At 56.5% G+C, this 10,738-nt stretch overlaps 1 protein-coding gene across 1 annotated transcript; it reads left to right on the forward strand.

The window, feature by feature from the left end:
* The first annotated feature begins 5,812 nt into the window (after positions 1–5,812).
* RAX (retina and anterior neural fold homeobox) lies at positions 5,813–7,573 on the forward strand. Its single transcript, XM_032206533.1, has 3 exons — positions 5,813–6,095; positions 6,193–6,419; positions 7,121–7,573. Exons 1-3 carry the CDS (start codon positions 5,813–5,815, stop codon positions 7,571–7,573), a joined length of 963 nt encoding a protein of 320 aa, XP_032062424.1.
* The last annotated feature ends 3,165 nt before the right edge of the window (positions 7,574–10,738 follow it).

The following is a 10,738-nucleotide window of genomic DNA, read 5'->3' on the forward strand; positions in this document are numbered from 1 at the left end:
GTTACTTTACAGGGTGAATTATTTTATCTCTAAAACACCACAGTAAACAAGTCTAAGACTTTTGACCTTTGAATTAAAATGTGCCTGGGACATCCAGAAAATCTTATTGAAAGCATCTGGTGGTTTAAAGGAGCTAATTAAGTTCGTCAGCACATATAGGATCAGCATTTTCACGGTTTAAAGGGTCAGAGAAGAAAGTACAGTCAGAATCACCAAACAAGTGATTAACGAGATTCAAAAAAAAAAAAAATCAGGGTTAGCAGAGGCAAGCGGGGCTGGGAGGTAGCTGGGGGCTGGTGTGGGATGGATCAGGGACCCCGTCCATGGCAGGGGACGCTGCCTGGCCCTGGTGCTGGCCACAGCCAATCTGATCTGCTGCTGGAGCAGCCTGGGTTGCCATTGGCACCATTTTTAGTGTTGTAGATGTAAAAACTCTCAGTCCGGCATGGCCTCCGCTCCAACTGGCGTCTCCCTGGGCTGCCAGGGCTTGCGCCTGCTCCCGGGCTGGCACTGGGTGTGCCTTGGGCTGGTGGGGCCAGCGCCACTGCACCAAATTGCCCCAGCAGCTCTGTGTGGGTCAGCATGATGGCCAGGGCCTGGCCGCAAATCTGCCCTGCTGGCTGACCCTGGGCAGCACGGTGCAGCTCACCCCTCTGGCACCAGCTGTCCCCATCCTCCCACAGCAGCTGCAGAACTATGGGGTAAAAGCTGTCCTGGCTCCCACAATTGTTTGGGGATTCAGGAAGCTGCCCCGGGCGCTGTCTGGAGGAGCCATGTGCTTATTTTAGAAGGCAGGAGTGGTGGTGGCAGGCAGCAGAAGTGGTGCTGAGGCCCTGCTGGGCTGCAGGCAGGATGGAGGGGCTGACAGTGCCCAACCATGACAGCCAGCACCCCAGGACCACCACTGCCAGGCGGCACCTCCACCACAGAAAGCTCCCAGTGACCCGTGGACAAGGGCAGCAGGCTTGGGGTGAAACCAGCGGACCCCAGAGACGGCAGGGCCTGCACCACTCCCAGCTGCCCCCATCCCCAAGCAGCCAGTGTGGCCTCTGGAGTGCAGGGATCCCTCAGAGCTGGGCACTGCCATCAGCCTCAGGGGTGCAGCATTTCTCAGGGGTGAAGCATTCGCAGGGCCTCAGCACTGAGGCCTCCCCACAGCTCATTAGGCTTAGCCCTGGGGACGATTCACGGGGAGCCTGGAGCACAGAGGGCAGGCAAGCAGCATGCTGACACCAATTTGACTCAATTAATATAAATAGATGTATATAAATACATCAGTGTGTCTAAACACACCTATCTACATAAATACCTGAAGAGATGATGCGATGAAAAAGCAGGCTTCTGTCAGTGCTGCCCATGTCCAGGCGCAGCGGCAGCCCTGTAGCGGAGCCCCAGCGGCTCCCCCTGCCCGCCAGGCCGCACTCCTGTGCCGGGCGGTGCCGCGGCCCAGAGAGGGGCTGGGGGCTGCTCGGGGAGGTCTCCAGCAGCTGCCGGGCCGTGAGGCTGGGCACCCTGCTCGGGGGGCTGCTGGGCTGGGGGGAGCAGGAGCTGCCTGCCCACCCCAACCGGTCTGTGAGTCTGGGATTTTGATTCTGTGAACTCGTAAGGACAATAAAGTAAGGTATTTCTCCAAGGTCTTTCACTAAATAATCTTTCTCCTAAGGCTGCTGGAACCTAAAGAGTTAGATACTGCATGTGCGTGCTTGTCTGTGTGTGCATGTGTGTGTGTGTTTTGTGCATGTGTGTGCAAATCCACGTGTATATATGTGCATGCACCTGTGCGCATGTGTGCATATGAGTACATGGCTGTATGTGCACGTGTGTGTGTGAGCTGCACGGAAGAGGAGCAGATTAAAGGCGTTAGGTCACATGGGAGCTACTGCTGGACCTGCCCTACCTGGGATTTGGGTTCTTACAGTTAATAGGATCGCTGGAGCTCAAGGCCGTCATCCCATCAAGATAAATGTCTCTGGTGCCCACTTTTAAGCAATCCGAATTCAATTAGGCTAATTGGAAAACAAGTAAAGAAGGATTTCATTAATATAGCCTTACAGCATGAACCTCCACTCCCCCGCCCTGGAGGGATGTTCAAGCATGGCAAACCCAAAGCCTGAGCCCTTGCACCAGGCCCGTGCCACTTACCGTCCTGACGTGGCCACCCCCACTCCTGCCGCAGCCATGGCTGCTCCTGTGCCCACCACCAAGGCAAGCACTGGCAGCAGCTCACTCCAGCCAGTGCTCCCTGGGGTTTCTGTCCTGGTGGGGAAAAAAAAAAAGAAAAAAAGGAAAAAAAAAAAAAAAAGCTTTCCTAGAGATGGAGGAGAAAAATCCCACCAGAAAGGAATCAGGAGGTGACTGTCAAGGTACAAGTGCTGAAGTGATGGGGAGGCAGCAGCTTTCTCATACATTATGCTTTCAAAGAGATTCTTGAACTGCAAACTTCTGCAGAGAGAGAAGCAAAGTCAGTTTTTATAGCTTTTAACAATCTGTGATGTGATTCAGAGCATGCAAACTGCAGCAGGGTACAGGTTCCTGCTGGATGAATATTCCCCCTACATTGTCGATTTGCTGTCTGACCTTGAAAGTCCTGTTCATCTCTCAGGGTGGCAGTCCCTGCTGAACATCACTGGTCTGGAGAATGATTTCTCACCTGCAGACTGACTTCAGCTTCAGATGTCTTCTCTACAAGGTAGTAAATTATTTCGGCTTGACATAAAGACAAGAGAAAAGGAAACACGAATCTGGGGCATTTTATGGTGCCAATTTCACTGTGCAAAGCCCCATCCAGTACACTTCTCTTAACAGCATCAACAAGTTCAAAACTATTCCCATTTAGTCTTCATTATGCATAAACCAGAAGTAGGCATTGGGGACAGCTGCACTTTAGAGATTCTCCATCTCAAGAATTCTTGTTAGCTTCCAAACATAATTTCAGCAATAACTGTTGCAATAATGCATTGAAACTAATATTAATAAATTAAAAAGGTGGTGGATCAGGGGCCGCCTTTGGATAGACAAGTAATAAATCGCACCTACTTGATTACCTAATGAATATTCTCAGATCTGATTGCCCTGTACATTTCCAAAGAGCAATGGTCTTTGTGAAGCTGTGACGTACCATCAATTTTTTTAGGCTTCGTACCTATGAGACATATCCCAGGAGACTGTGACAACAGAGATTCAGCTAGCAGCCAGTGCATTAGACCCTAAAGGAAATGTTCAGATGCCCCCCTTTCATTCTCCACCCTAAACTCTCTCTGTTAGTCTCTGACTATTAGAGGAACCATCAGAGTTTCTGAGGAACCATCAGAGTTTCTGTGCTGCAGTCAGAACCTCCCTCCTCAGTGCCATCTGATGCTTCATGTGTGTGTGTGTCAGGGCACTGAAGTCAGCATGTATAAAGCAGGGCAAGAGAGAAAAGGCAGCTCCAGAGCTGGAAGAGACAGAGCTGGTCTCTGCTCTGATACAGTTTTTTCCATATTTTTACATGTTTTGACCCAGGGAGTCGCTGCTTCCTTCAGCAACTCCACTCCTCTGCAAAAACAATGACAAAAACGGCTCTAGACTTTCTGTACGCCTGTAATGATCTACTGCTGAGGAGGGAGGAGACTGCTCTACTGGGGAAGAAGGTCTCTCATGTACGGTGTGCAATGTGCACCCTGCTTTGGGGTGGAAGTCTTCTGCTGTATGTCACATTGGAAGTAATAGCAAAAATTCTGAGTCTTGTTCCTGTATTTGCCAATTCTGACAGGAACCTGAAAAGCTGCATTTGTGCCACGATCCAATACCCTTAGTGGCTCTTAACTGCCAGGCCAGGGTCTGACTGAAAAGCTTATGCTGCTTCATCTCACCTTGCTTTCCTTGCTTTTTTTTTTTTTTTTTTTTTTGTGTGTGTGTGTGTGTGTTTGTGTGCTACAACAAGCAAAAAGGATTCCCAAGTGTGCCCAGGGTTTCTGGAGGAACAGGCATGTTTAGTGCTGGTTGTGAGTGCCATAAAAACCCAGCTCCAAATTAGAAGAAATTAGGGACATTGCACAGTTCATTCATCTTCGCTAATGGAGTTCTTGGGAAATACACATGTAGATTAAAGGAACACAATGGCCCCTGGCTGATTGCTTTGAGTACCCTCCAATGCCCCTACAATGGTATTGACTTGCTTTTTATATCGTGCACAAAAGCCACACTAACCTTTTTTTGTCTCTTCTGTTGGCCTCTTCCCTCTTTGCCAATGGATGGCTGAGCTTCCTCCCACCCCCCCTCTCACTCTCCCTGGAAGCAGCCAGTGAGGGCAGACCTCACCTGGAACGATTAGGAAAAGCTGCTGAGCTACAAGAAATTAACTTTGGGACATCAGACCATAAACCTTAAAAAGGTGTGGGCGAGGGCTGAAGCAAACGCTGTCAATCGGGAGGAAGACACAAAGATGGAGTGAAGATATCCTGAGGGAAGAAGCCATACCTTTCAGTAGCACGTGTATCTGGAAGAAGCAGTACCAATGTTTTTCATTCACATACACCCTCCTCAGGCTCGAAATGGAAGCATCTTTGAAGCTAAATGCAGGCTGAAAACCACTTTGACGCTTTTGTGTTTGTCACTTTAGCTGGGACAAAAGATGGTTGGTACCTCAAAGAAATGGGCAGGTGCTAGCAGGAAAAAGTGATAAAGAGAAGGAAAGAGAAAGGCAGGGAAAATAATAATGCAGAAAGAAGTAAGTTGGAGGCGGGAGACACGATGCTGTTCCCCAGTTAGGACTGCGTTGAGCTCATGTCCTCCACCAAGCCCGGTGCAAAGCAGGGTGTGGGATCAGCTCTCCACCTCACCTTCAAAAGCAAACTGTAGATGTCCCATGCACCCTGTCCTGCCTTCTAGCCTCCAGCCCCACTCCCTCAGCAGGGGACTGGGCTGCCGAATTGGCTCTGCTCACATGGCCTGTCGTCCTCTGTCCTCTCGGGAGTGATACCAACAACTTGAGCCCAGTCACCACCACCCCCGCCCCGATACCTCCGGAGCTCATCCTCCCAAAAAGCCCACGTGCGTTTTCACCCGGGCAGTAAACGTGACTTGGAAGGCTGCCGAACCCAGGGCAAGTACCCCGTCGGGGGTCCACAGCAGCAGCTTTTACCCCCGGGGCTTTTCACCCTCTGCATTTAGCCGCGGGACAGTGCCACGGCCCCCTCGCGCCTCTCGTCCGAGATGAACACCGCCTCCGCGGCCGAGGCGCCCTCCAAAGGCGCGGGACAGGCGTGGGCTGGAGCTGCCGGGGCGAGGAGCGTGTGCGCGGGGGTGCTCCGGGAGCCTCTGCCCCGGGCCCGTCCTCCGCGCTACCGCCAAGCGGCCCCCGCGCCCCGGGCCCCGCCGTGCCGGGTCGCTCCCCCCCGCCTGTCCCACGACGGCTTCCGACGGCGCTCGGCCGGCCGCGGGGCTGCGGCGGCGGCGGGGCCCGGCGGGGCGCCCGGCCAGGGCCGGCCCCGGCGGCAGCGGGGGGCCCGCCCAGCCCCGCCTCGGGTGGCGTCGCCCGGTGCCGTCCGGGGCCGGCGGGGCGGGGAGAGGCGGGGGCCGCGGCGGCGCCGGGGGGGCCGGAGGGGCGGGGGGCCAGCGGGCGGCGGCGGCGGCGGGGCCCCGGGGATGCCCTGCCCCCCCGCCAGGCCGCAGCGGCGCGGGGCCTCGCCTTCCCTCCGGCCCGCCGCCCCCCGGCACTCCTCCCCCGCCCCAAGGAGGCCAGCCCGCCGGGCGGCGCCGTGCCAGAGCTGCCCGCGCCGCCCCGGGGCCGGGCGGGAGCGCCGCCGCGCCGGGACCCCGGGCCGGCCGCCCCATGCACCCGCCCGGCGCCCCGCTCGCCATGGCCGAGGGCGCCTTCTCGCTGTCGGCTCCGGCGGCGCGCAGCCCCGGGGGGAACCCGTCGAGGCTGCACAGCATCGAGGCCATCCTGGGCTTCAGCAAGGAGGACGGCCTCCTCGGCCCCTTCCCGCCCGACGGCGGCGCCGGCAGCGCCAAGGAGGCGGACAAGCGGGGTCCCCGGCACGGCCTCCCCAAGATGCCCGGGGAGCCGCCGCCGGCCGAGCGCCAGGGCCGCGCCGAGCGCTTCCAAGGTGAGCGCGGCGGGCGAGGGGCGCCGGGTCCCGGGCGGGCGGGCGGCTCTCCCCGCGCCCCGGGCGGCCGCGCTGCCGCTGACTCGCCTCTCTCCCCCCGCAGAGCCGTACTGCCCCGGCAGCGCCAGCCCCGAGCTGCCCGCCGGCGGCGGCGAGGGGAAGCCGTCGGACGAGGAGCAGCCCAAGAAGAAGCACCGGCGGAACCGCACCACCTTCACCACCTACCAGCTCCACGAGCTGGAGCGCGCCTTCGAGAAGTCCCACTACCCCGACGTGTACAGCCGCGAGGAGCTGGCCATGAAGGTCAACCTGCCCGAGGTCCGCGTGCAGGTAACGCCCGCGCCCGCACGGACGGCCCCGGCCCCGGCCCCGGCCCCGGCCCCGGGAGTGCTGGTGCAGCACGGCCCGGCCGGGCTCGGCGCAGCCGCGCGTTGCCGGCGCCGGCAGCCCCCGGCCCGGCTCGGCCCGGCCCCTCACTCGTGGCAGCGGGAGGCGCTCAGCCCCGCCGCGCCGACGGCCTCGCTGCTCCGGTGCCGCTGCCGGAGCCCCGGCCGGCGCCCGGCCGAGCGGCACCGCGGGGCGCGGGGCTGCGCCGCAGCTCCGGGCTCGTCTCCGGCCGGCCCCGCTCGCACGGCCCCGACGCGGCAGGCACAGACCGGCGGAGCCCGGGGCCGTTTCGCGTTTGGCCGCCGCCGGTTAAGCGGCGTGTCCCGCTCCGGGGCACCGGGGCGGCAGAGCCGGGCGGTGGAGCCGGGAGCGGCGCGGCCCCAAGGTGGCTCCGCACAGCCCGTGCCCGGCCAGCGGCAGGGTGTCTCCAGAGGGCCCTCACCACGCTTCTTCCCCAAGCCCACGGGGAAGCACCTCCAAGTCCGCTCCTGCCTCGGTGCCTTCTCCTGCCCTGCCCTGCCCTGCTCTATTCCCTCTGCTCCATCTCATGTTTCCCTCTGTGCCCGGGGAAGCCTTTGCCTTCCGTGGCAGTGGCAGCGCTGTCTGGGGGCAGCGGTGCCTGGCTAACACGGCTGTGCTTGCAGGTGTGGTTTCAGAACAGACGGGCCAAGTGGCGGCGGCAGGAGAAGCTGGAGGTGACCTCTATGAAGCTTCAGGACTCACCTATACTCTCCTTCAACCGCTCACCACAGGCGACCCCCATGGGCCCCCTCAGCAGCAGCCTGCCCCTGGAAACGTGGCTCAGCCCGCCTGTGCCTAGCGGCACGGCCCTGCAGAGCCTGCCTGGCTTTGTGGCCTCTCCGCAGAGCCTGCCTGGCAGCTACACGCCACCGCCCTTCCTGAACTCTCCGGCCATGACCCACGCACTGCAGCCCCTGGGGGCAATGGGGCCACCGCCGCCTTACCAGTGCGGGGCCACCTTTGTGGACAAGTTCCCCTTGGACGAGGCGGACCCACGCAACACCAGCATTGCTGCCTTGCGGATGAAGGCCAAGGAGCACATCCAGTCCATCGGCAAACCCTGGCAGACGATCTGAGCTCCTTCTTCCAGCACCTGGGACAAAAGCACTGGGAAGGCTGGTACCGGGATGCCCAAGGGATGCCCTTGACCCACTCCAACTCCCCTGGACAAGGACCTGACAACAGAGGGCTGTCCCTCACACCAGCTTTTTCCCCATGCCCTGGCTTGCTTTGTATTTTGTGGTCTTTTTAATCTCCTTTTCCACATGCCCTGCGGAGTTAGGGGTCAGATCATAGCTTAGGAAAAAAATCTCTTTCGTTCTCCCTTCTTGGCTGGATGCTTTAGTTGCAATAAAAGCTGAAGTAGGGCGAAGAGCGGCGTAGGGTGGCTGGGAACCAAGGCCTGTGTGATCTGGGGAGGGTTTTCTGTTTGCACCATTAAATGCCACAACTGGTGTGAAGCCTGTGCGTTGTGTGTCTGCACAAGGGGGCTGCCCAGGCCAGGTCCTTCGCTGCCTCTGGCCTGTGGTGGGGAGCCGCAGGCCTGGCCGTGGCCCTTTCCCTCCTTGCAGCCTAGCCTTGCTGGGGGTCTCATGCTTCCCCCTGCCCCTGGCTGTGGTGGCTCCCTTCAGTCACTGCCGGGGGCTCTTGATGGGGCCAGAGGTGTGGTCCCATGGCGGGCGCACACCCAGCCAGTGGCTCCATGCTCTGCAAAGAGTGGCCGGGGCCCCACCAGGGCCCAGCTGCAGCGTTCCCACACCCAGCAGGACAGCCCGGGGGCCGGATGGGATTTGCTGCCCCCATCCTGGGCTGCCGGCCCACGCCACCACCTCGGAGAAGGGTCCGGTAGGTCCTGCAGGCTCCTGGCTCCTCAGCCCAGCCGCTGCGTGGGGGCTGACTGGGGCAGCTGGCCTGGCAAGGCTGGGGTGCTGGCAAGGCACTGGGCCGCGCTCACCCCACACTGCACAGCACCCTTCCCGAGTTGCCTAAACTAAATCTGCGGCATCTTTATTTTCCATTATCTCCGTTACTGCCCGTAATGGGGCTGAGAAGCTGTAATGAAACACCCCTTCTCCTCCACTGGGCACGGGGCGCTCTGCACACTCTGGAGGTTGTGGCAATTAACGTTTCTCATTAGGGAAGGGAGAAGGATGCACAAGCGTCCTCATTGTGTCCTGGGGATGATTCAATGCAGACTGGGAGACCTCTCCTTTCACCATTTCCCACTCGTTGTGGCCAGACAAAGGCTGGCTTCTAATTATATTTTCACAATCTGTGCGTATCTTTAAGAGTCCTGTCAGAAACAAGTATGTCAGCTTTGTTCAGCTTCACTTCAGGGAGCTTTTTAACCTCAGACAGCAGTTTCTAAACATCCCTTCACAGCCTCCTCCACAGCAGCCCCATCCGTTGTCTGGAGAGCTCCTTTTGCAGATAATAATGAGAATCCCTTTATTTTGAAAACGCCTTTCCCTCTCTCTTTGGCCTCTGTGCGCATCCAGCCTGCCTCTTTGTATCAGGCCCCATGCTGTGTCCGGGCTTCCCTTCCCCAGCCGTGCTGGCCTGGGGGGCATGTAGGTGTGCCCCGCTGCCCCTTTTACAGGTGAGCTTTGTATCGCTGAGGATGCCCAGAATACGGGGCTTGCAGTAAGGCACATCTCCTCCGGTGGCTGTGAGGGAGAGATGTCTCCTCGTGTTTGTGATGTGCCTGCACACCTGGGCTGCGTCAAAAGAAGACACGCATTAACAGATGTCTACACAGGCTGCACACACCCTGGTACCCCAGGGACAGGAACAGTCCCGCTTGGTGTTACTCGGCTTAAAACCCTCCTGCACATGAATGCATTTAATTGTCACCCAAAACCTGTTTCCCGTGCTTCTTGCTCACGATTAGCAAGCAAAACCCCGAGATCTCAGTGGTGTTCTCCCCCATTTTGCTGCTATTACCCTCCCTCCCTGTTGCCTCCTATTCTCCTATGTCCTGCAAAGCCATGTGAAAGACCCCCTGACTTTCTGTTCAGCACCGGAATCAGCATTGACGCTCAGTAACTTAGAGTCAAGCACTAATAACAGACAGCGACAGGACAGCAAAGTGAAGACACCTGTTCACTTTTATCAAGCTCTTGATCCAAAATCTGCAAGCAAAAAATGGTAATTATGTCAAGCTGTGTCAATTGTTCTTTTACTTGGATATTAAGCAGGTCTTTTTTATATTTTGTAAATGTGAACCCTGCAATGGATTATCTACACACAAAGATCAGTTGTGTGCTTCAAGGAAAGTGACAAGTTTATTGCTAAAAAGAAACATTCTAATCTGCTAAACATGAGTGGTCACAGAGAGGTAAATATTTTTAAAACCAATAAAGGGACAGAACTTGCATCTCTCTCCTACCTTGTCTGGTTTCCTGTATTCCTACACTTTCTTTCAAATTGTCCCATTCCATTTTAAAAGCTCATTTGTTCAGTTTGTTGTAAATATCTTCTCCTCCTTAATTGGGTGCTGAGTCTAATAATCCTGCCTCGGCTTGTTAACTGTACAATGGCAGTCAGAGTTAATGACCCATTAGTGATTAATTCCTTAACCAGCATCTAATTGCTCACTGTAAAACCTTTTCTTAAAAGTGGATTAAATCATCTAGATCCTTAACCACTTCTTTACTCTAACTTTGCTAAGACTCTTAGCCTGGCTGTTTCTGAGTGATCTATTTATTCTTTTGCTTAAATTGTATTAACAAGCTAGTATTGTTAGTGTCTATATTAAACTTCTTTGCAACATCTGAAGTTCTAAGGAAAAATTACACCAATAAAAGATAGCAAGTGAAAATATTAAGAAATCTACGCCCTTGCAATGGAGACAATTTCAGACAGAAAAGGTTGTTATGCTAACCATGGCATTTGAGAGAAGTGGACTTGTAGGACAGGGTGGCCAGGACATGGGAACAGGTACTTGAGGTTATTGGATAGTAACTTGAGGTTATTGGTAGGGTAACCGCTCATGGCAGTGTGTAGGCTTTGGTGGGTGAAGCTGTAAACACTCAGAGTTTTCAGAAGTGTGGCCTGGTCTTCACTCAGTGTCCTGGTTACGGGGCATTTGGCAGGGGCTGCCCCGGGAGACTCCTGGGAGGGATCGGTACATGCGGGACAAATCCTTGCCACCATTCCACACACACAGATGTGCACAGATGCTCTCCTGGGGGTACTGCATCTCCTTGCTCAGGGGATGTGATGAGCCGGGAGAGGCAAAC

This window comes from Aythya fuligula, chromosome Z (assembly GCF_009819795.1).
Source record: "Aythya fuligula isolate bAytFul2 chromosome Z, bAytFul2.pri, whole genome shotgun sequence".
NCBI lineage: Eukaryota > Metazoa > Chordata > Aves > Anseriformes > Anatidae > Aythya > Aythya fuligula.